The 23,581-nt window shown below is 52.2% G+C and overlaps 10 protein-coding genes across 10 annotated transcripts; 5 read left to right on the top strand and 5 right to left on the bottom strand.

Annotated features, from left to right (window-relative positions):
• Positions 1-28: 28 nt before the first annotated feature.
• On the bottom strand, positions 29-1,822 carry BDV14DRAFT_182434 (uncharacterized protein). Its single transcript, XM_073770230.1, has one exon. It carries the CDS (start codon positions 1,528-1,530, stop codon positions 352-354), a length of 1,179 nt encoding a protein of 392 aa, XP_073623469.1. The 5' UTR covers positions 1,531-1,822; the 3' UTR covers positions 29-351.
• On the top strand, positions 1,625-2,378 carry BDV14DRAFT_141027 (uncharacterized protein). Its single transcript, XM_073766340.1, has one exon. It carries the CDS (start codon positions 1,719-1,721, stop codon positions 2,211-2,213), a length of 495 nt encoding a protein of 164 aa, XP_073623470.1. The 5' UTR covers positions 1,625-1,718; the 3' UTR covers positions 2,214-2,378.
• Positions 2,379-4,066: 1,688 nt separating this feature from the next.
• Positions 4,067-6,183, bottom strand: mfsA (glucose-inactivated glycerol proton symporter STL1). Its single transcript, XM_073770231.1, has one exon. It carries the CDS (start codon positions 6,131-6,133, stop codon positions 4,520-4,522), a length of 1,614 nt encoding a protein of 537 aa, XP_073623471.1. The 5' UTR covers positions 6,134-6,183; the 3' UTR covers positions 4,067-4,519.
• Positions 6,184-8,275: 2,092 nt separating this feature from the next.
• On the top strand, positions 8,276-8,701 carry BDV14DRAFT_182439 (uncharacterized protein). The gene has a single exon (XM_073770232.1). The coding sequence runs from the start codon at positions 8,425-8,427 to the stop codon at positions 8,662-8,664; it is 240 nt and encodes a 79-aa protein (XP_073623472.1). The 5' UTR covers positions 8,276-8,424; the 3' UTR covers positions 8,665-8,701.
• A 2,596-nt stretch (positions 8,702-11,297) lies between these two features.
• BDV14DRAFT_204605 (DUF1996 and WSC domain-containing protein) lies at positions 11,298-12,833 on the top strand (the record flags this gene model as incomplete). The annotated part of the gene is made up of 3 exons (XM_073774549.1): positions 11,298-11,626; positions 11,685-12,135; positions 12,195-12,833. 3 exons carry the CDS (start codon positions 11,298-11,300, stop codon positions 12,831-12,833), a joined length of 1,419 nt encoding a protein of 472 aa, XP_073623473.1.
• Positions 12,834-14,315: 1,482 nt separating this feature from the next.
• On the bottom strand, positions 14,316-15,822 carry BDV14DRAFT_204606 (uncharacterized protein; the record flags this gene model as incomplete). Its single annotated transcript, XM_073774550.1, has 5 exons — positions 14,316-14,916; positions 14,972-15,357; positions 15,408-15,475; positions 15,530-15,566; positions 15,619-15,822. The coding sequence occupies 5 exons, from the start codon at positions 15,820-15,822 to the stop codon at positions 14,316-14,318; spliced, it is 1,296 nt and encodes a 431-aa protein (XP_073623474.1).
• A 912-nt stretch (positions 15,823-16,734) lies between these two features.
• BDV14DRAFT_211597 (transferase family-domain-containing protein) lies at positions 16,735-18,108 on the top strand (the record flags this gene model as incomplete). The annotated part of the gene is made up of 1 exon (XM_073776121.1): positions 16,735-18,108. The coding sequence occupies one exon, from the start codon at positions 16,735-16,737 to the stop codon at positions 18,106-18,108; it is 1,374 nt and encodes a 457-aa protein (XP_073623475.1).
• Positions 18,109-18,562: 454 nt separating this feature from the next.
• BDV14DRAFT_204608 (GNAT family N-acetyltransferase) lies at positions 18,563-19,297 on the bottom strand (the record flags this gene model as incomplete). The annotated part of the gene is made up of 2 exons (XM_073774551.1): positions 18,563-18,592; positions 18,644-19,297. The coding sequence occupies 2 exons, from the start codon at positions 19,295-19,297 to the stop codon at positions 18,563-18,565; spliced, it is 684 nt and encodes a 227-aa protein (XP_073623476.1).
• Positions 19,298-20,516: 1,219 nt separating this feature from the next.
• BDV14DRAFT_192911 (sugar porter family MFS transporter) lies at positions 20,517-22,314 on the top strand (the record flags this gene model as incomplete). The annotated part of the gene is made up of 5 exons (XM_073771688.1): positions 20,517-20,613; positions 20,695-20,733; positions 20,792-21,140; positions 21,192-21,973; positions 22,055-22,314. The coding sequence occupies 5 exons, from the start codon at positions 20,517-20,519 to the stop codon at positions 22,312-22,314; spliced, it is 1,527 nt and encodes a 508-aa protein (XP_073623477.1).
• Positions 22,315-22,410: 96 nt separating this feature from the next.
• BDV14DRAFT_211598 (bZIP transcription factor) lies at positions 22,411-23,435 on the bottom strand (the record flags this gene model as incomplete). Its single annotated transcript, XM_073776122.1, has 2 exons — positions 23,280-23,435; positions 22,411-23,225 (listed from the first exon to the last, which is right to left on the bottom strand). The coding sequence occupies exons 1-2, from the start codon at positions 23,368-23,370 to the stop codon at positions 22,411-22,413; spliced, it is 906 nt and encodes a 301-aa protein (XP_073623478.1). The 5' UTR covers positions 23,371-23,435.
• Positions 23,436-23,581: the final 146 nt, after the last annotated feature.

Below are 23,581 nucleotides of genomic sequence, written 5' to 3' on the forward strand. Positions count from 1 at the left end.
GGACAGGTGGGCGCTGTAACTCATGAAGACACAACTAAGCGCACATTCCCTCTAGGGTTTGGTTTATAAGCACTTCGAACAAGGAGCGACCGGGCACAGGCGAAGAAGGAAAGTACGAGGGTTTCGAGCATAAAAGGAAAACACTATCCAGGTAGGTCTTTGTTATTCAGATCAGGTTCGCGGAAAATAATTCGTATGGTCGTTCTCCCATTCCCCTTGTATAATCTTTCGTTCATTTCACCCTGCCACGATGAAGGCCTCAATGTCCTTCGTTCGCTCAACAGGTCCAGGGCTGGCGGGTACATCCAATCATTCACCCAACACCTGCCCCTCTCACCGCGCCAGTCAGCCCTAATAGTCCTCATCATTCGATTCCTCCTCATACAGTTCTTCATCATCCAAGTCCTCCCCCGACTCTGACTCCTCATCCTCATCCGATTCAACCTCATCATCCGACTGCATGGCGATCACTGCTTCGTAGCTCTCCTGCGCAGGCATATCCATGCTAACCCCGGCCGCCTCCAAAGCGCTCCGAGTGATGTTAGCAGTCCCTAGAAACGGCGGCATGGGCTGCTCAAATTCTTTGGGTACCGCGACGTTCATGCTCGTTGTCCTCCAGGTTGGTGACTGGGTTATCACTGCTGAGTCCTTTTCACTGTTCACTTTCCATGTTGCAGTGAGAACATAGTAGTCCAGTTGCCCAGGACGAACTTCATCTCGGACCCAACGCACGCCGCCAAACATGGAACTCCCTGTCCATCTTGACACGGTCAAGTCCTCCCTTTTGGCCGTGAAAACCCGATCATCCTTCCGTTTAAACACCCACTTTTCCAAAGCCTGCCCAACAATAATATCCACCTCTTCCTTTCTCCTTTCAATCATTTCAAAATCCACAACGACCCTCTTCACACTCTCCGGAAAGACACACTCATCCACCCACCGCCCCTCGATCCGCAATTTCTCAGTCCCCTCCCAGAACCAGAAATCCGTGTACCGAATCGTAACCCTCACCTCACTAGGCCTCAGAAACGGAATACTCAAAATACTCTGCAATCTATTTCCAGGCTCAAGCATATATAGCTGCGGGAAAATCCGAATATCACCCGTCTCAACAGGTCTCTCTCCCCTTCCCTCCGCATGCACAGAATGCGACTTATGCAGCAGCTCCAAACACTTCGCAAACTGTCCAATCGGCTGCGTACTCTTCCAACCCCTTGGGGCGCGATCATCACTCGATAGGTAAATTGTATGCTCCGCCAACGCAAAAGGCAAGTACCAAGCCTCAGCATAAATAGCCTTGCATGTCCGTAGTAACGCCGTACATGTCCTATGCGGAGCGTTATACCCCGGTCTCGTCCAGTAGGTCTCCTTCGCGTAGCTCTTGGCGTTGTCTTCGTAGGGTGATAGGGCGAATGTAAATACCAGCGAACGGAGTTCTGGTGGGAGAGTTGTGAAGAGCGGCGATTTATTCTGAATTGTATATGAGACTGCTGAGAAGGAGGGGAGGTGGAGGGTTCGTGGTTGGGACATTTTTGTGAAGGATTTGGGATGTTTGAAGAATTCAGTGACGATCCCTCTAGTTGTTTGTTGATTCAAGGCTTTATACTTGAACAATGCGATTCTAGGTTCCAGCTCTCTTGCCTAGAGGTAGTTAAGCCTGGAGGGCGGGTGCCTGTGGGGTTGATGCCTTGGCTTAATACTTGTGCCTGAGGCATAATATGCCAAGGCTCGGAGGGTCCGAGCGCCTGCTATCGTTGCCTCAGGCCGCAGGAATCACGTGCTGTTCCTCAGAGTATCTCTGGCCTCAGGCATTCAATCCATATACTAACTATAGTAGTGGTAGAAGAGTCGGGAGAAGCAGCGTGTTTCTGCTTCCAGCCTCTTCATTCGTCGTTACGCTCACGGTGTTAGACTACATTTCCCCCAAACCAGGCCGGGAGAGTAATCCTGGCTCGACCTGCTCAGGCATCGCGAGTCCAGGATTGTGCAGGAGTGCGCTATGCTTGCCCGGTGGTGTCCCTCAAGGCCAAACAGTGGGCATATTCTCGCCTTTGGTGATGCTGAAAAACTGCTGGTTGTGTCCGATCAAGCCTTTAGCAGAGCCCATTCACTCGCCTTGGAAATCCCCTGCCAAATCCGGGTGTCTGGCATATTGCTTCCTCCTCGTAGCCTACGCGATTGACCACCTACGCCTCGCACAGGTGAGGAAATAATGGTCTTCTGCTACTGCTGGATTTGGAAAATGACGAGCAGGTTACTTGGCAGATTCTTGACTGAGTCGGTTTAGACATTGAACGTGGTGTGTTGCGGTCGGCGAACGTAAGGGAGACATGGCTGCGGGCACAAGACAAACGGTTTATTGTAACGAATAGGTGCTGTGGTGTTATTGTAGTCAGGACGGTCGACCTATTGGTTCCCTGTAAGTTCTGATACCATGCTCGATATAACTAGAGCTCGTGGCCTCCCGTGAACAGGTGACATGCTCGCGCGGGGTGAATGGCAGCGGTCGCGCGTTAAACGATGACTTTGTGTCCCTGGATCCATCAAAAGTAGCCCCCCGAGTGCTCGCAGCGTTTTGTTCCACCGGTTGTTGTCCCTTTTGTATCCGTCAAGTCATTGGACAAAGCCAGCTTTGATCTCACCAAGTGAACCTCTACCGGGTCTCGAATTTGTCCGATTCATAATCCCGCGCCCTTGTCCTCAGCCTCGAGTGTAGAATTGCGTAATGGATAGAGGAAGGTATGGGTTCATCAACAGTCCAATCCAGCGAGTCATCCACCGACCCAGCCGAAACACAGTCGAACCCAATCAAGACCGATCATAGGCAGGCAGCGAGTATGGAGTCCAACCCGTCAAGCCAACGCAGCAGATAATCACAACCGTGAAAGGTCCATGATTAGTTCCTCGTTCCCTCCACTCCAATCTTTCCTATCCTCTTATGATGTCGGCGGCACACGGGCGCGGGTGTGGCTAAAGCTTGGTCTGGCAATACAAGCCTCGGATAGCGTTCGCGATGTGTCGGTGCAAGGTGCTGTTCGAGGAGAGTGACAATGCGGTCTTCGGCGTAGTTGTGTTCAAGGAGGGCTGCCGGTGTCCGAGGGTATGCGAGGGATCAAGATATCCGAGAGACGACTCCCGGTCAATAAAGCTCCAGGTAGCCGACCGGTACCATTCTCGCCGGTCGCGAATCGTCAATTCGGTCAAGGGGGCGTCATTGTCTGGCGTATTCAGTTTCCAAGCTTCCTAAGAGCCAGCGAAATATGATGGCGTCTTGAAATCATACTAATCAATGGTGGATTATGGCAAGGCAAAAGTGGTTCTAGCATCGTGGAGCAGCTGGAGCAACGGATTGCGGAGAGTGCGGAGAGATGGTCACGTGCGAGCAGCTGTTCTTCCAATTCTTCCCCAGTCGCTGTAAGGGACTAGTCACGTGCACCCACTCCAGTCCTAGGTAGACTGAGGCTGCGACGAGGTCTGTAGAGCATTCTGTCACTTCTAGAGTCATAGCTGTGTAGCAGGCAAAATCCACTATCCACAAGCCACGTTTCGGCAATTGAAATTCGCTGCGGCGTTGAGACAACTCCTGATCCGATCTCATCGCCTTACAGCCCTGCCGCTGTGGATAGGTATCCGTGCCTCTGCCTCATGCTTCAGTCTACAGTTTCAGCACCCTTTAGCACCCCCACAACAACAAGCAAAAGCCGAATTGTTTCAAAATGACAAATTGGCGAATGAGACAGTTGCGATCTGAAAATTTGGATAATTAAAGAGAATTAAGCATTGAGATAGTTTATGCACAATGGAAGAGACAGCGACGATCGAGGTATGTGTTGTGATCGGCTCTATATCAGTATAGATGAAAGGCTTGGTAAGGATGAGATTGGATACGCAAGTTGGCGGGTGGAATGGGGAGCTTCAGAGCCGCAGCCGCAACGGTCGGGGTTGATGCCTCCACGGAGTCACGAACGTTACCAGGATTGAGGGGAGGGAAGGGAAGAGTTTATACTAGAATACGAGGTAAAAACAAGAGACAAAGATTACTGAGTCTACACAGTGGAGAACATAAAGTTTGAGTAAGGTAATCTGATTGCAAGCAAGGGTATAAACTAATCTACCGGCCATCACGAATAAACCGGAAACAATCATTAACCTCTAGATATGGTGATCATAGCACGCCACAGATGCAGATGCAAATGCGACTAGCTGACATGGTAACATATGGCATGAGTAGGGGAATAAAAAAAGGAAAAAACAAAAAGGAAAACATCACAAAAAAGAGAAGAAACACGGAATCTATCTCTACCGACCATCTAGATATGCGGATTCGAGAAGAAACGCGCCCGCCAGCGCCCAGATGCCCCCAGCAGCGTGGTTCCGCTCGCGGGACCTCACGTCAACCAGTAACTTTGTTTTTTGTTTTGTTCTGAGTCAGGCCGACGAGAGCCTGACCGGGCATGCAAGGCGTGGGTGTGGTTGTGTTTTTTTCTTTATTTTTTCATTGATTTGAGCGGCCAGCAGCTTACTGCTTCTCCTGGACCTCCTGGCTGGAGTTGTCGCTGAGACCCATCTCGTGGTGGTGGGGGGCAGTGCTGGTGTCGAGGCCGAGCTCGCGGGACTGCTGGGTGATTTCCTCGAGGGAGAGCTTGGGCATGTGCTTGGCGACGAGGAAGGGCCACTTCTTCTCGACGTGAGCCTTGGCGTAGATGATGTCGATTTCCTCGAGTTCACGACCGGCTGTCTCGACGAAGAAGAAGTACGCGACGGGAACACCGATGAAGTTGATGAGCGCGAAGAAGAGGTACACTCCCCAGCCGGAGGTGGCGGCGAAGAGGGGGGTGAACATGACGACGGCGAAGTTGGTGATCCAGTTCGTGCAGGTGGAGGCAGCGGCACCGGCGGTACGGGTACGGAGGGGGTTGATCTCGGGAGGGTAGATCCAGGGGAGAGGCAGCAGGGTGAAGGCGAAGAAGGTGATGAAGAGGAAGATACCGACGATGGCACCCTTGGAGTTCTCCGTGGTGGGTTTGATCAAACAAGCAAATGTGATCACAAAGGAGAGACCCTGGCCCAAGAAACCGATGAGGAAGAGCTTGCGGCGACCAACCTTTTCAATCATGAAGAAGGAAGGAATGGTGGCGAGAGCGTAGACGGTGGAGAAGACACCACCCATGATCAGGGCAAGACGGTGCTCAAGACCCAGGTTATCCTCGAAGAGAAGAGTCGAGTAGTAAATGGCAGCATTGCAACCGGTGAACTGCTGGAAGAACTGACCGGAGCAACCGAGGAGCATACGCTGGAATTCCTGAGTCTTGCCGCCAGTGAAGAGAACCTTCCAGCTGGCCTGGGAAGCCTTGGTCATCTCGACATCGGACTTCATGAAGTTGAACTCGGTCAGGACGGCGTCGGAGTCGGGAGAGTCGCGCTTGAGCTTGGCGAGAACCTCAATGGCCTCCTTGTCGTGGCCGCGCATGACGAACCAGCGGGGGGAGTCGGGAAGCATGACGGCACCAGAAACGACGATCAGAGCGAACAGAATCTGGAGAGCGATGGGGAAACGCCATTGAACGGACTGCTCAACGTAGGAGAGACCGAAAACGACCCAGTAAGCGATAAAGGTACCGACGGCGATCAGGGCACCCTCGAAACAGACGAGGAGACCACGGTTGTGCGAGGAAGAACACTCGGACTGCCACACGGGGATGGTTGCGGTGTTGAGACCGTTTCCGACTCCGGAAACGACACGGCCAACAACGAACTGGCCCAGACCCCACTGCTCACCAAAGGCAGAGCAAGAGATGACGGCACCGATGATGAGAATGGAAGCACCACCGACGATGATGCGCGTGCGACCAATCGCCTCACCGTAGAACATGGAGAACAGAGCACCGAAGAAACAACCGATTTCGTAGCACGAGGTAACACCACCACGGAGGACGTTGACATGGCGGTAGACCGAGTCCGGGGCATCCTCAGCGAGGAAGAGGGGAGGGAACTCGTCGACAAACTGAGTACCACCGATGATACCAGACATCATACCCTGGTTGTAACCGAAGAGGGAGAAACCCATGACGGCTGTGAAGGTGATAGCCCATTGCAGGGACTTGCCCGTCAAACCGGAGGTAGTTGTCCACATGTTGGCGATGACAGTGAACAAACTCGATAAGCACGGGGAAAGAAAGAGAGTTTGATGGATCAGGGGGGGTAAGAGGAGGCCATCGGCGGTGTTATATAGCCTCCATACCCCCGGCCCCCATGGCCACGGCGATGTTAGCGAGCCCCGGGCGGGGAGAGCATTGGATACACTGAGAGAAAGACCCACCACGCATAGGGAAACTCAACCGAAGCCACCACCACCGAAAACGGCTTGGCGGCTCCACCGGGCGGTCTTAGTGCCAAGAGGGAATTAGCAGCGCAGCAACGGGGCTGCTACTGCAACTACGGGGTACCGCGAAACCATCGCTGCCACTGACGACGGCCAAGTATTGCCCCGGTCTTTGAGCCCACCACACTACCGCTGTTTGAATGCATACTCTCCAGACAGACTACTGTCACTACTCACTACCTATGATACACTGCTCCAATCCGCCAAGCCGCTGACTCGATCTTGTCAATCTTCAGCCAACCATACACGCGTAACCGGTTAATCCCAATGCACGATCATCCTTCGACGGCACAGCAACACCCCCGACGCGGTCCCGAAGCCGATAATCCACGGACCGACTATTTCTTTCGTTGCTTTTGCCTTGTGCAGCCGGCTCTTCCCGATACAAACCTCCTGAGTGGGTTAGTTTTATTATGTGTCTGAGCTTTCAAGTGCGTAGTGGGCAGCGTTTCTGCCTGAAGCAGGCGTTAATTAACCCTACCAAACAAACCGTAGCGGCATCTCTGATTATCGTTATCCCCCGCCGCCTCGTCCCCGGGTGTTTTCCGGGCGTTTATCCCGGTTCGGTTGCAGGCTCAGCGGACGACTCGCCTGAGCAGGTTAGCCGAGCATTGCCGCTTTCAGTGTCTGACTCTGTGTGGTACGAGCAGGAGCACTTGGCTCCGCGTTGTGTCTGATTCGCCCGCCTGTACCATCCGGTGGGGTGCAGCCATTATTAATGCCCTCCATCAGCTGGAGGGCCTGACGCTGGTTGTCGCACGTGAAGGGCAAGCCACCGGCGGCAACCAGGACACAGTTCCTGGGGTTCACCCCGGACACTCCAGCTCCTCGCTGCTGATTCAGCCGCACCCAATCACCACACTCGCCCTCCCAACCAACAAAGAGCAACGCTTGTTCATCCTGACCCTTGGATGCTGTCATGTAGAATCCTTCGCGGCTTGGGTGCCTCTTGTCCCAGACACATCGCGAAACAGCCGTCCGGAAGAGGCAGGTCTCCCAAGCCAAGCCAGGGTGGGTCTTGGAAGGGAATTAAACGAGCGAGATATCTCCATACAAAAGCCTAAGTGCTAAAACTCGGGCGGCAATGATGTCATGTCTGATCTTCGGTCTGCCAGTCACCGTGCACGTACGTAAAACGGTGAAAACTCTGTAGCGGCGTTGTTTCCGATGCTTGTTGTTGGCTGTTGCTGACTCGGTGCAAACTGTAAATGTTGGTTATGTGGTGGTGGTGGCGGCGGCGGCGGCAAGAGTTCATCGCGATGCGATCTGGTGGGCTTTTCCACTGGCACGTGACTGGTCCCTGGAGATCCTGTCTATAGATCTCACCTACAGAGTAGAATACAGATGTACAGCACAGTATACTTCAATCTGGAATACTTCAGTCTGGATATACAATGTACTCAACATTCAATAATCATGCCATATAATCTAATCACCGAAGCTCAACCGGCCCGTGACATTACGTACGTTTCCTCTGCAATAACGGACGTTGACCGACTAGCGCCGCTTACGGTTACCCTCGCCCACGGCTGCTCTTACTGCTTTCGTCCACCCGGGTTTTACCCTAGAGCTAGGCCTATTCCAGCTGTATACTGCAACGCTCGTAACCAGCAACAACTTCTCAACAATCAAGAGAGAATGATGAAAGGGAATAAGAGAGATTATAATGATATTCACCCCTTTTCAATCAAAACAAAACTATAGAGCCGATCGCGACAATCAGTTTGACCCACATGCATGTGGTGGAATGTGGTTATGCAGGTAGTACTGATCATCGATCCGTGACAGCTTCACCTGCCTGCCACCCAGCAAGTAGGCCGAGTGTCAGTGACCACCTGTGACGTGCCGCCGGCAAGCCGACTGGTGTCACTACTGCACGCCCTGGACTGGCAGCGGCTCTGACAGCGTTCTCCGTCACAGAGGCTGGATCCGTAGTTCGTGACAGGCACGCCCGGCGAATTCGTGCATGCGGACCCTGTAGATCGCTTGATTTTGGGATGGTGATGCATGTTATTGGAGTTCCTGGTTGATCTGCGTTAAGAATGGCCTGTTCCTGGTGTTTGAGGTCGTATAGATCTGTTTGGTGGTTTGGATTGGTTGTTGGTGTTGCTGTCAAGCAGGACAATCGGGTACCATTAGAGGGTTTTAGATGGGTTCTTGGGTATTTTGAGTATGTAGAAAGTAGTGACAGAGTACGTACAATGTTTCACTTGCTTCAATGGGCTGTCCAGCCTACAATAAGGACTTTCGACCTAGACACTGCCCTTGCTTTCTACGCTTAACACACATTATGCTTGTCTAAGAACATTCCTGCACTACAAGAATAAATATTACTATACCTTTTTGATTCTGAATTGTCTAATTGCTTATTGAACATATATTTACTTGTCAATACTCTGCTGTTGGTGTATATACATCACCTCGCCAGAGATATATATCTGCACATACCCCGGGTAAACCCCGGATTCGACCACTCACAATCGCCCGCATATATTACTTCAAGTCAAGCAATCGTGGCGCCTCTTAATCGATATAAGCGGTACTCAGCTCAATAATAAAAAGCCTTATATTCTAAATACGAACAAAATACCCTACATTGCCCATCTCAGCATCAACAATTTCACATTTACCTCACCGTATTGTGTCTGCGCTCTCCATCCCCAACTCCATCTCGGAAACCATTTTCCCCCACGCCCACCCGCACTCAACCCGCCCAAATCACCAGCACCAAAATAGTTAGCTTAACGACCAGCGTCCCGTTTTCGTCCTCCCGGGGCGGAGCTGAGCTAAGTTAACTACCGCAAGCCACTGACGTACGCACCCCGGCTTCCCCCAAGGCGGAAATCTCCGCGTCGGCTAAAGACTACCCCGGAGTTACTCCGACAACTTTGGGGTTCGAGATGGATGGGAGTTGGGAAATGAGATGAAGAGTTTTCTGTTAGTGCAGCCACTGAAGTCATTTCTCGCCCGATGGTGATACCTAGTATTGAAGCGATATGAGTATGGAGGTTAAGGCAGATATCAAGTGGGTAGCACTGGTGGATACGCGCCCATCGTCGGGTGCAGCTGGTGGTTTCGGTTTCGTGGAATTATCTGTCCAGGTCCAGGAACCAACCGGCGGTCTCGGCTGCAGGAATGAATATCACCTTCTTTGACGGGAAGAAGCATACGAGGTTGTTTTCGAAAGGGGCAGGATCATCGAGGCTGACTCTGACTCGCAGGCACGAAGCTCCAGCTCGGCGTGCAGCACAAACAGCTCGGCGTTGAACGTGGTCGTGGTCTTGAAGCTCGCAGCTCGCAGCTTGGGCCCGTCCGGGTCTTGTCTTGGGTGTGGGCGAGGGTCCTTCTCTTGGTCTCTTGGAATCGAGCCTTAACGTCTAGGCTAGGCAAAGCACATACCTGCCTTAACCGCGCACCACAAGCACCCAATTACGACGCCTTTGCTTGTCGCGCTCTTGTCATTTCTTGTCTTACGCCGAACACGTCTGTGCGGCCCGTTACTGGCTCTCGCCGATGTCAGCAGACATACCTTGTCTTGCGCCGCCCGTGCGAACGGAATCTTAGCCTACGTAGATTGATCTCGTCTGACGGAGAGGGAATGTTATCCGAGGTTGGGGGTTACGGGGATATCACGCGCGTGGGAGCGTAATCTGGGGCGCGGCGAGTGATATCGCTTGACGAGAGAGTTGGTGTTGGTTTCCCACGCGGCGGCGGCGCTGTCTTTGGGGTTCGGGTTGCGGGGGATGAAGGGGGTAGGTTATGCGACCCGGGATTATGGATTGTTCGGCTTGCTTGCTTTGTTTAGGTTTTGTCGCTTCGAGCTCTATACCAGTGTTAAGGCCTTCTACTTGGCTAGGTCTACTGCTTCGGCAATGCGGATGAGCTTTGGGGGAAGGAGCGATGCCCCGGGTTCCTCAATTCCAAATCCTTATTTCTGCTCCCGCGACCTGATTTCCCTTCGACCAGCATTTACCTGGTACCCTTGTTAGTCTTCTCTGGAAAAAAACTTATCTCCTTAGACCTTGCTTTGAGTCAGCAGCATGATGGTTTCGCCGGCGAGCATGGGATCGACAGATCACCATCAATGACATGGCGACTATCATCTTGATTCCCGTGCTTCAACCATAAAGAGCAGATGCCTCCTGACTAGGAGAATTTGTATCTGATTGCTAGCATGATATGTTGAGATCTGGGGATGCGAAAGCCGGGGTAGCTTTGCGGTCACGTGACCGGTGCACAAACCACATGCAGCGACTTGTGCTTGTGCATAACTTCCTTCTCTCAATTTCGAGTCTCGATGTACACAGTCAGTCAGTCAACTTCCAACACCTGAACCTCGCAAAGAACGAATGCTGATTTGTTGATTACAGCGAACCCTCACACTTTAAACGACTGTCAAAACATTGACACATCGCCCTGCTCAGCCCCATCCCAAAGCTCAATAAGCTTCAGTTGAATCCTTGATCGTTTGAACACAACCGGCGATTGCAACCTAACCGTTATCAACCGACAGAAAATCGCCTTACCCAGAAATTCTGCCTCCAGCACAGCCATGGCAGTTCACAGTTGTGGAAATTGCTCGTCTCAGACGCGTTTCAGGACCCTTCATTAGGGCCTTTTTGGGGGCCGGGCGCCTAGCTGCTACCACCTCAGGGACTACCTTAGGTACCGATATGCAGATCTCAGCGATGAAGGGGCTCGAACCCATCCTGAAGAACAAGGAACACGATCCGATCGCGACTCGCCAGATAGGAAGATGCTTGGCTAGGGGTTTCTGAATCGCGCGCGAACATATAAGGGGTCTGGCAGGGACATGACACCCTCAGAGAGAGACGTCCGTCCAGTCATTCATTCATTCATTCGTTCATTCGTTCATTCCCAGAGTACAGTATACTGTACCATCCACTCCTTCAACATGCGAGCAGGCACTCGCTCTTTACTTTTCCTCTCCAGCCTCGAGCTAGTCTCGGCATTCTTCAAAGTCCCCTGCAGCAACCCGCTCGTCGTCGAGCGCGCAGACCCCATCATACAGCCCGGCATCGCAGCAAGCCATGTCCACAGCATCATGGGCGGGTCCGGCTTCGGCTTCACAATGGACTACAACCAGACGCAGGAGGCGAAATGTAGCTCGTGCAAGCCGAAAGCCGACAAGTCGAATTACTGGATTCCGTCGCTTTACTATCAAGCTGAGAATGGGAGTTTTACGCCCGTTGAGCAGAATGGGGGGGCTTTGATCTATTATTTGTATGTGTGCCATAGAGAGATATAGAGGTGAATCGTACTGAGTACTGATGGTGAATAGGCAGCGAGAAGACCCCAACAACCCCACCATCCTCGCACCACCGAAGGACCTCCGCATGATCGCCGGCAGCCCCATGGACCGCAAATACAAAGATACCCTCGAAGCAGACGCCCGGTCTTACGCATGCCTCGACTACACCGGCCCCGCCAAAGCCGAGACAAACGGATTCCCAGACTACAATTGCCCTGATGGTCTACGGACGCAGGTGTTCTTCCCCTCCTGCTGGGACGGGGTTAACTTCGACAGCGACGACCACAAGTCACATATGGCGTACCCGAATGAGACGTATAATGCGGGCCCGTGTCCTGAGTCGCATCCGGTCAAGATTGCGTCGATCTTCATCGAGGTTATTTGGCATACGGAGAAGTTTGCGGATTTGTGGTATGGGGATGGTCAGCCGTTTGTGTGGTCGAATGGTGATAAGACTGGGTATGGGCTGCATGGTGATTTCGTACGTATCCCACCTTTACAGTGCCAAGCTAGCTATGCTAATGAGACTGGGTCAACTAGATCAACGGCTGGGACGTCCCAACCCTCCAAGAAGCACTGGACACATGCGACGACCCAAACGGAATAATCGAGAACTGCGCCGCTCTGGACCTCTACAATGATGAAATAACAGAAGGGTGCATGCTCGAACCCTCGATCGACGAAGAAGTCTCCGGCTGGCTAGACGCACTACCCGGATGCAACCCCATCCAACCAGGCCCCAATGACGCCAAAGCAGTACCAAATTGTACTGCACCTACAGCAATCAACAAACCACAACACTATTACACCGACGTCACATCCTCCCTAAACTGGAAATGGCTCGGCTGTACAAGAGATAATGTAAACGGCGAACGCGTTCTCGATGCCACAAGCACAAGCGACGACAACATGACCGTGCAGAAATGTATAAACACATGCAAGAAGGACGGATATACCATTGCGGGCCTCGAGTACTCGCGAGAATGTTACTGTGGTAATACCGTTGCGGAAGACCTTATGCCCAAGGCCGAACCGATGGGGAAGTGTCTTAGTCCATGTGCTGGGGACGAGAGCGAGAATTGTGGTGGGTATGCTTATATCGGGTTGTATCAGGCTTGTGGGGATGGGAATGGGGATGGGGGATGTGAGAATTTGCAGTATCCGGGGGTTCCGCAGTGATGTATGCTGTATACTCCAGCTATACAGTGCAGTCTGTAGTCTGTACTATGAAAAATGACGAGTAGAGCTAGAAGAGCTGAAAAGGATCATCTCGGGAAACCTGCCAGGTTCCAAGTCCCACCTTATTACGATGACCATAATCGTAGAATATAAACCAATAAGCACGAATTGCGAGCTGGTGAAATGCTTATCCTCATTATATTCCTGATCCTTAGTGCGCGCAGGTACATTGCAGATGCATCCCCGCGGACGCCGGGCTAACCCCAAGACTACCAAGGGAACAACAGTGACGGAAGCGAACCTTGGAAGGGAACTCGGCCGATGCAAAGTTGCCGGTTAGTACCATAGTCCAGAATCAGACTCCAGGACACTGTCGATCGTTGGGGTATATACGTACGCACCTTCAGCTGATCTATGCTGAAACATGCCGCAGCCTGTCAACTTAAATCCAGTCTCAGGCGTAGGCTCTGTCGAAATGCTGATGCCGTTTGAGCGTCATCGTTATGATACGTGCACACTGCCCAGCAAAGGCACTGAATATCGCCTGTGCATTGTGTGATGGTGGATAATAACCCTGCTTCGCTATTGCATCCGCCTGATCCGGTCATTCGAACCTGAAATGGTGAATACCTTAGATGTCTGCGTTCAGGTCAGAGCCACAGCCACAGTCACAGTCTTACGGACTAAGGACAAGAATTTTAACGCCTTAATATTTGGAGCTGTACTCGTCTGGGGAACGAGTACTCTGTTCAGTATTCGCTGATTTGTCGCTCCGGTTAGTTTGTGGTTTACTCTACTCCCCGGATTGATGCCCTCCATGCATCGTCTACGTCAATCGGTAGGGCTGACGAGCGAGAAATTGGGTACACGAGTCTTCTATAATTGTAAACTGGTAGGTTGGTAGGCAATCTAGCAAGCTTCCCATCTCAATGAGAGTCAGGCGTATACCCCAGGCCGATATCTTCCAAAGCTGCGCTGCGTCTAAGAAGTCTCCAGATACATGAGACCTGGACGTGAGCGATGGTGAGAATAATACACTGAAGCCCCCTCAATAACGTGCAATTTGAATAGCTGCGGAATCAGAACGAGCTTTCGCTATACAAGATATCACAAGAATGGAACCCTTGAATTGGACTTCATAGGCCGGAAAAGTTTCCCGAGACATGGACCAGATCGCCTCGCACCTTCCAAAAGCACTAAGATTCTACTATGGAGATGGTAAGCGCGATGGAGAGAGGCGGGGTAGGGTCGTTCCTTCCTAGTCTGCCAGCACCGGACAGAACCCAGTCGTACCTTCCCGATATATCAAGCATAGCGCTCAGTCTAATGGGAAGGTGCGATGCAGTCGGTCTTTCCCTCTCACATCCCCTAAGAGCCGCACTATAGTTCTGCGCCTATCTAATATAAGAGGGAAAATCTATAACGAAGACAGAATACCTCCATATATTGACCTGAAACCGAAATACTTTTGATAACCCTGGGCTAAGACCCCCTAGACCCCTTCGCAACAGAAGCCTGCTCGAAGCTCGAGCGCACTGTAATCCTCGTCTCAAAGGAGTCGTCTTTGCCTAACACCTCCTCACCATAACCATGTCCATGCCCCCGCCCACGTCCACGCCCATCTCGACTCCCATGCCTATACCCGTGCCCGTTTCCATAATTATTTCCATGCCCATGCCCAATCGACCCAGCCGTAACGTAATTCGTCAACCCAATTTCATCGTCGTCGGCGCTCCGATCCGGTCTAAACGTCGGGACTTTCGAACCCAATGTACTCAATCCAGGATGGGACCTCCCGCGTCCCGAATTGCGGAACATCCTTAGTCGACTTGACCCCCCCGTTCCCGTCTTTGTTCCTGTTTGGCCTGTTGCGCCTGTATCCCTCTTCGAGCCGAGACTGCTTGATATGCTGCGGTGCGCTATCTTTGCGAGCGGGGCGAGGTGCGGGAGGCATGCTGTTACGATTGCGACGGAGGGTTCGATGGTGCTCCAGATGAAGACGGGCCCCATGAGCCAGGTTATGTCTGTTGTTGCCATGAAGATGCTGAGGTAGTAGATGCGGACTATGCTTGCGACGCAGACGCTGTTCACACCTTATTAGCTGGGTCGTCTGTAGAGTTGGGTGGGGAGGGACGTACAAGATCCCCACAGCCATAATCCCACAAATCGCAATCTTCTTCTTGATCGTCATCTGCAACTTGATGATTCGTGGAAACGGCAGGACGAGGATAAAAATGTCGTTTAGCATGTTCAGTATTCCTGCGGCAAGGAAGAACTGGTTGATGTTGATGCATTTGCCGGTTGTCCCGCTAAACTGTGTCCAGAAGAATGAGACGGGTTTGCACGCGTTGGCCATTGTTATCCAGACTATTAGCGGGTAGGAGAGGGTGAAGAGGCCGCCTGCTGCAAGGGCGATTTTGAGACTCGGTTCGAGGGGCGAGAAGATGCGGCGGTAGAAGAAGAGGATTGAGATTCGGGTTAGTGTACAGGAGGAAGCGTAGATGAAGGTGTAGGAGTATAGGAGCTGTGGCTATTAGTTGACCTAGCAGAGGTGTATATGAGGGAGTGACTGACTTTGTAGACAAGCATCAGCTGATCCAACGAGACTGCCCAGATATGCCTTCCTGACCCCGTTGTGCCTCCTATCGCGAACAGATTAATTCAATGTCCTCATCAAAGAAAATAATGAAACTCACCAGCAACGCTTATCCCCGTCGTCGCACCAATGCAGACCTTGGAGAAACCATCAGCAAATATCGCGACCAAAATATAGAGCAGAACTCACCAACGCCGCAATAATCGCCCAGTCATCAGCCAAAAGCGCATTCCTCAGTATAACCCTCGCCACAAATCTCAAAATCACAGCTACTGCAGCCAGGCAGAGCATCGCAATCGCAGCACCATTATTCCTCGCCACATCACTCGCAGACAAATCAACGTCTGCAGGAGGCGGCCCAAAGGCAGCGAGAATGTACGGGTCTACAGCCATCGCAAGCTTGGGGGCATTGCACCGTCACGGAGAGGTAGCAGTCCGTTTCAGGATGACATTTGCGACGATGCAAGGGGGTGGGAAATCTCATTTTATTCCGGCAAGTTGGAGTTGGAGACGAGGCTTGATCAGGCCAGGCTCCCTGAAGCTTGGTGTCAGGGACGGCCGCTATGGATTCATGGCCCGAATCCTTCGTGCTGTAATGTGGGTATGACGGCTGAAGAGGACAGCCTTCAAGTTTTGCAGTGGACGCACGCCATGGTAAAGTAGAGTATGAGGACATCCTCAGGGGCTATTACGACTCACGAGTATGGGCCCACAAGTTTTCAGCGAGTTCCTGAAAAAGTGCAATATAACAATTTAATGGGTCAATGCAGCGAGCCATTGTACTGGGACAATGCATTGTTCACAAGCACCCAAAACACCCGAGTCCCGAAATCCTGGTCTTATCAAACAAGTCATGGCGCCGAACCGGTCGTTTTGGAGCGTTTTAGATCAACGGCGTGCGCGGGGGACTCAATTCCTGTTGGTTGGGGGCTTATTCGCAGTGGAGCATGGCAGCGGCAGCACGGTAACATCCTTGACGGCTGCCCGTGCTATAGGGTGCCCTGTCATATGATAGGCACGGCCTGTGGATAACGGCCCCTTGTTGGGGTCGGCCCCGAAGCTGGGTTACCCTAATAACTGAATAAGATTGGAGGTTGGTACCTGGGAATTGGAGGTGGTTGCATTGCTTTTGTCAACCAGGTGAAGCTAGTTAATATAGCACGGCATAGCGCTGCACACCAGATATAACCGGCCATCCTCCCGACCCACAAGGAACAATTGCTTCGATTGTTCTCCTGAATTAATCGCAAACATTGTCGCACCATTTACACACGCGGATTGTGATCAGAGATTCTAAATAGCATCATGGACGGACTCACAGCGCTGGAACGTATTGGACCGAAGGGATACCTGCGATATGTCTTTCCCTTTCAACTGCAAGACAATTATGATCTTGAAGAAGTCTCTCGAGTTCTGCAAGCGGGGTACGAGGCCCTCAAGCAGCGGATAGGAGAAGTGGCCTGCGAGGCTGTCCCCGACACAGACTGGAAGCAGGCAGGTGTGATGAAGTTCCAGAAACTGGAAGGCGAAGACACGAAGCTATCCAAGATCGTTGTGAAAGATCTCCGTGACAGCTTCCCTTCAAGCTACGCGGAGTTGAAGGAGAAATCCTTCCCCGTCTCTTCCTTCGACGCAGATACACTTTGTCGCCGGTCGGTATGGCCCGTAGCAGGGGAGCGACTGCCCATCTCCCTTGTCCAGGCCAACTTTATCCGCGGCGGACTTCTTCTCTCCTGGTGTATTCTGCACATGGCAGGCGACGGGACCTCATTCTACGTCTGGACGAAGATCTGGGCAGAGGAATGTCGTCGCGCGCAAGGGATCGAGATCACCGAGCCAGCCGAGCTCCCCGAAGCAATCTGGAAGGATCGCGAGCAGGTCAAGAAACCCCTGGGCCACAACAAGGGCAGACTAGAGGACCACCCAGAATATACGCTCCTCCCATTTACGCCGCCGGGCGCACCACCAAAGATGATGTCGCTCAGTCACAGGGGTCTCGTCTTTTACTTCTCACCAGAGTCGCTCGCTGCGCTGAAGGCTGAAGCGTCGCCCGCGAATGCGACCGAGCCTTCGGACCAGTCGTGGATCTCGACAAATGATGCATTGTCTGCCTTGCTTTGGAGAACCGTTATGGCCGTGCAGTCGCCGCTGGAGACCTTGGAGGGGGACCCCATCTCGGTATTCAATGTCGCTGTTGACGGACGACAAAGGACGAACCCGCGCGTGCACCCGAATACCCTAGGCTGCTTCCTGCAATATGTGGCAGTTTCGGCGCCGATCCGCAAGATGCTCAGCACGTTGGGCCTCGCCGATCTGGCAATTCTGATCCGGAAGGCTATTCTGCGGGCAGACCAAGAGTTCACGGACGATGTGGTGACTCTGGTCGAAGGGCTGGAGGACGTCGACCGGTTATGCCCGACTGCCTTCTTGGATGTTCCTGGGTTTAACTGTGTTCAGACGTCGTGGACTGGATTCGAGCTCTATGGGCTAGATTGGGGATCGCAGTTGAGCAGGATCGAGTCTGTCCGTATGCCGCATGTGGGTGTCATCAATGGGGCTCAGGTCGTGCTTCCGATGCTGCCCGATGGAGGCTTTGAAATTATGGTTGGCGTGGAGGAGAGCTGTGTAGAGAGACTCCTCAAAGATCCTTTATTCACCAAGTATGGTGTTGCAAGGTAGATCCTTATGATAATGGACAATGAAGTTGCACATGAAGAATGAAGCCGTTTGCGCAGGGGTTCGACAGTTGCCTCTGATTCTCGCATACAATACGTAGACGTTGTAATGGAATATAATGGATACCTAAAGTTAACGCGATCAGCATGGAAAAGGATAAGTGAGTGTTCATTTTCTAGGCTTAGGACGACCGATGACTATCTGCAGCCCATTGTTAGTCTCTACCCTCTTAGGGCTCACCTTGCCAGCCCACGCAGTGTTCATACCTAGCGATACCAGTAAGGATTCTCCAAGAATCGAGCAATGAAGCCAGCTTCACGTCCACATAACCGTACCAGTCGGCTTTGAGATAACAACAACATCTTGTCCAATGAGTATCAATACGCCGTCTCTCCCGGTACCATGTGAGCGCGACCAGTGCGACCCGTCCTCCAACCTGTCACTGGTTGTGTTCTCTTCAATTATCATCAGGATACCGGATCATAAACTGGCGGCCTCAGTTAGTACGTTTAACCACAAGAAACAGGCAGAAACTCACAGTATACCGTTGCTTTCCAGTCCCTCCATACTCCTTGGCATCAAAGTCCATCTCATGAACAGTCTCAAATCCATACCGCTCATACAATGGCTTCCCAGCCTCCGTCGCCTCAAGATAGAGTAGCAATCCCAACCGCTCAGCCTCATCAACCCCCCATTGTAACAGCGAAGTAGCGACCCCATACCCCTGATAATCCGGATGCGTAACGAGCGTCTCGAGCTCGACCCTCCGGCGCAATTTGACAATATCCCCAGTCTTATTCTGAACACCCAATATATCCCACTTTCCGCGCAGAGCCATCCGGTAGAACGAACGCATAGCGTAGGCATTCGTCTCAGGGACAGAGCGCTTCATGATATCGTCCACGCAGTCTTCGACGCTCTCTTCGACTTCTTCGTCCTCTATTGCAACGACCCACCGCGCGACGCCGACTATCTTTTTCGTGTAGTCGTCCACGGCCTTGAACATGGTTGCTTCGTGCATCGATTTGATGGCCTTGAGACGGGCCTTGGTGAGATTGGCCTTGGATTTGAGCGAGGGCGGGTACTTTGTGTAGAGGAGGGAGTTGAGGTCTGCAAATGCGGCGTCGGCGACGGCGAACGCTTCGACGTAGTCGGGGGGTAGGAGAGGCTGGATTGTGTACGTGAACGGCATTTCATAGGTGGGTAAGAATAGTAGTAAGAAGGGATAATGTACTGATAGTTAACGATGTGAGTAGGGGTTGTTGTATAGGAGAATCCATGTTCGCGTGAGTCTGATATTTGAGGTGGTCGGTATATAGTCGTGGGGAAGGAACGGCCATGCCTGCGCCTGCAAATTTTTACATTCATGTCCTGCAGGATATTGTAAAGGTTGATCTGGCTCGGCTTCTGAATGATCTATTTCAGCTTTCTCGAGAAAAGCAACAGACTGCGAAGACAATAAGTACGGATATTTTTTGATGATCGGCCTGTACTTTACAGACCGGTCTCGATGCATTCAAGCTTTAGCCAAGACAGACTTAGGCCAGATTGTTCATTTTAGTTTGAATGGATTGCGAATTGAGTAAGTTTTCAAGTCTAAGTTCAAACGCGGCGTGATACGATGGTCGAGAGGCGGCTGGAGGGGAAGACCTAAGCCGGGCATGGAAGCCCACAGACGACGCCCCAATGAAAGCGTATGAAGAGCCGTAGCAGGTATAGGAACTATACGGTCGTGGTACTCATTCCTGACTACGCGAGATAAACGCCCTCTCGTCGCTTCTTTATCTTGATCATCATCAAGCCCATTCTCAGGGAAGACAGGCGAGAGACGACCCGAGCCATTTCAGCCCAGGGAATATCAGTGAGTGAGGAGAAGTGGAAGCCCGTTCACGGAGGGGAGAAGAGCTAACTCGCAGCATCCTTCAAGACTACCTTCTGCGCCCGGAATATCCGAACCAAGTGCCGGGGAGGACAACTCACAGTCACCGAGCACCTCAAACCGGCGTAGCAGCAAGCCACAACAATCCATCTCCTCACGCCAACCAAACGGGAGGCGCCGGATTAGCCTTTCTCAGGCGTCGGCGTGGCTTTCGGACTGTCTAGTCAGGCATGTGGCAGACAGTCCGAAGCCTTGAGTCGTTGAGGGAGAAGTTAATCCCCACAGTGGCGATCCCCGCAATCCCCTCGGGGTAAATCCCCCCCGAATTATCCTACACTGTCTCCAAAGGTCTAAAGATCGACAGCTGAAACTTCACTTATTCGACGACGGTACATATGTGGGGTTGACTTCGGGGTAGCTCGCCGCGATGTCTGGGGTTATTACCTCCCCCGGGTTCCCCCCCGGCTTTCCTGGCTGGAGTCAGTGGTCTTGGTTCTGAATCAAGCGGAGAGGACACTTACTATACGCCACAATGCGTCTATGGAAGCACGATTTTCGCGGCAGGACGCTGGTCATGGCTATAGCCGCGGCGTCCTGCCAGGCTTTCTTGCTGCTTGGATTTGACCAAGGTATGTTGTATCCGGTTGCTGAGGCTGACGGATGGATCGCATCTCGCATTTGACTATGGAGCAATACTAATAATGTTGCAGGTGTCATGGCAGGCATCATCGGGGCCGATAATAGGTTTGGTATGTATACTGCTGGATTCAGTTTGCCATCCATGTCGTGCTAACATCCCTCTTTCAGGCCGCGACTTCAACAATCCCGACGCCGACATGCAAGGAAACATCACAGCCCTCTACGACATTGGCTGTGTGCTCGGATCGATAGTATGCTACTTCATCGGAGAACGCTTCGGAAGACGGACAATGTTGATAAACGGTGGTGGAATTATGATTATTGGGGCTATCATACTGGCGACCTCAACAACGATAGCACAATTGATCGTCGGACGCATCGTGACGGGAATCGGCAATGGAATGAACTCCAGCACTGCACCGGTTTACCAGTCTGAGTGTGCACCAGCGAGGTATCGGGGTGCCCTCCTGACTCTTCAGGGAACAGTGACTATCCTTGGTGTTGTTATTGCCTACTGGTATGCTTACCACGCCCCAAGCGATCTGCTTGAAGTACTAATGAAAAATAGGATGGACTACGGAACAAGCTACACAGAATCCTCCTTCCAGTGGAAATTCCCCCTCGCCTTCCAAGCCGTCTTCGCCATCCTCCTCGTCCTCCAAGTCATCGGCCTCCCCGAGACCCCCCGCTGGCTAGTCCAGCACGACCGGCACGAAGAAGCACGCGCAGTGGTCGGCGCAATCTCCGACAAAGACACCAACCACCCCGACGTCGTCCGCACAGTGCTCGACATCCAAGTCGGGCTCGAAGAAGAACAAAAGGGCGGGCCTTTCCGCTTCAAGGAACTCTTCACCTGGGGCGAGGAGCAGAATCTACGACGACTCCTCATTACAATTACCGTTGAACTGGGACAACAATTCACTGGCTCAAATATGATCAATTATTACGGACCCGTCATGTTCCAGACGACCATGGGCATGGGCAGAAACCTCGCTATGCTCCTCGGCGGCGCAATCCAATGCACATACCTCGTTGGCTCAGCAATTCCAGTCCTACTAATGGACCGCTTCGGTCGAAGAACATTACTCCTCATCTGCTCACTGGGCTTATGTTTCTGCTTCGTGATGGTTTCTATCCTTCTATCTCTCGACAACACGAATGCTGCGTACGGCGCAACGGCATTTATATTCATTTTCCAGATCTTTTACGGGATCGGCTGGTTACCTGTGCCGTGGTTCTATCCAAGTGAGATTAGCACGACGCGCACAAGGACAAGAATGCAGGCCATTGCGTCGGGGTGGAACTGGATGGCTGTTTTTGCGGTTGTTAAGATTACGCCGTTGGCTTTTGGTACGTCTACTTCATCCAGTCCTACTATCGCTCACCCTGCTACTCTCGATATGGATAAAGAGGCTAATATGGTTGCTGTAGACAACATCGGCTGGCGCACATTCGTCATCTTCGCCGTGCTGAACGCAGCGTTCATACCAATGGTGTACTTCTTCTACCCTGAAACTAAAGGGCTCGAACTCGAGGACATCCCGCTTTTGTTCGCGAAGGGCGGAGTCACGGGTGGTGTGTTTAGCTCTAAGGGTGGACGGACTGTTTTGCCGGGTCAGCATGCCGAGCAGACGCAGGTGAATAGGAAGGTTGAGGGGATGGAGGTTGAGCAGGTTGAGACTATTGCTTGATCCAAATCTTCTTTGATCAAAGGAGATAGTATATACATGAACTACACTGAATGAACTCCATAACGCCAACAGTCCATACATAAACGGAATCATAACCTATATCTTGAATAAAGGCGGCTCCCCCCTCCGTCCCCTCCACTCATTCGTAGCCCTAAACAACCCCATACAACCCCGAACAGTCCACCCCCACCTCCTCAAAAAACTCTCCGTAACCTCCCACCCACTCGGATCCCACGGATCGCGCCAAATAATTACCCCCGTTTCACCCCGCGCATCGCCCCTCCGTCTATCGGGGTTAAGTTGCGCGCCGTACCCGCACATATCCTTGCATAGCTGGGCATCATCGTACCCGTCACCAGCGAGAATCAAATTATCGCGCATTTGCACGATGGGGAGGAGGTCGAGCCAGGGGTGGTGCGGGGTTCTTAGCTGGATTTTGGACGGTCGGAGAGCAAGTGGTAACGAAGAAGATGGTTTTATAGATGCCTTGACCGGACCAGCTGATCCAAACTGTGATAGAGCATCGTCATGCATTTCAGAGGCAGAGTAGCCTAGGACTTCGATGTTGGAGTGTAACCCGCGCAGGAAATTTACGCGCACGACGTCGAGGAGGAGGTCTGTTCGCGGTGAGGCGGTGGTGTATTCTGCGTAGAGGAGGGCCTCGATGTTTCGGAGGATTCTTTTTGACGAGTCTGCGCGTGGACCGAGAACGGCGAGGGTGTCAAGATCAGGGAATTGGGGTCTCGCGGGTTGATTGTTGGAGGCGTGGTGGATTTGGACTAGGGTTGTTGAGGGCGAGGCTCCTTCTCTGACGGCGGTGATAGTGGCCTCTGATGAAGTGTTTGTGGGAGCCCCATCTTGTGTTTCTTGTGTTCCCTTGGCACTTGGCTTTTTTTCTTTTAGTCGTCGTCCTAGGGTTGTGGTTTAGCGTTGGTAGGTAGGCAAGTGAGAAGCGGGAAATTCACTGTACGCGCGCTGATTTAGACGATTCTGCACCCTGCGTCTTTTTGCAGGGTCTGTGACGCCATACCATGAGTCTACCATCTGAACCTCCATTTTATATGATTTTCAAGACGGGACTCTATACACAATGATGCGGGTGTGGACTGTAGACCGTAGACTGGAGACTGATAGGTTGAAGAGGATGACGCTGCGTGGGTTATAAGCTGACAATTGCACGGTGGAGCTGAGAATAGCTTCTGGTTGGTTGGAAAGACGAATTCAGTGGGCGTTTTCTGGCTCCACCCAGCAGCCATGGATTGCATCT

Source organism: Aspergillus stella-maris, assembly GCF_047715825.1.
Source record: "Aspergillus stella-maris strain CBS 113639 unplaced genomic scaffold BDV14scaffold_78, whole genome shotgun sequence".
Taxonomy (NCBI): domain Eukaryota; kingdom Fungi; phylum Ascomycota; class Eurotiomycetes; order Eurotiales; family Aspergillaceae; genus Aspergillus; species Aspergillus stella-maris.

Coding starts and splice junctions, on each gene's coding strand:
- BDV14DRAFT_182434 (XM_073770230.1), bottom strand. CDS start 1,530: ATGTCCCAACCACGAACCCTCCACCTCCCCTCCTTCTCAGCAGTCTCA.
- BDV14DRAFT_141027 (XM_073766340.1), top strand. CDS start 1,719: ATGCCAAGGCTCGGAGGGTCCGAGCGCCTGCTATCGTTGCCTCAGGCC.
- mfsA (XM_073770231.1), bottom strand. CDS start 6,133: ATGTGGACAACTACCTCCGGTTTGACGGGCAAGTCCCTGCAATGGGCT.
- BDV14DRAFT_182439 (XM_073770232.1), top strand. CDS start 8,425: ATGGCCTGTTCCTGGTGTTTGAGGTCGTATAGATCTGTTTGGTGGTTT.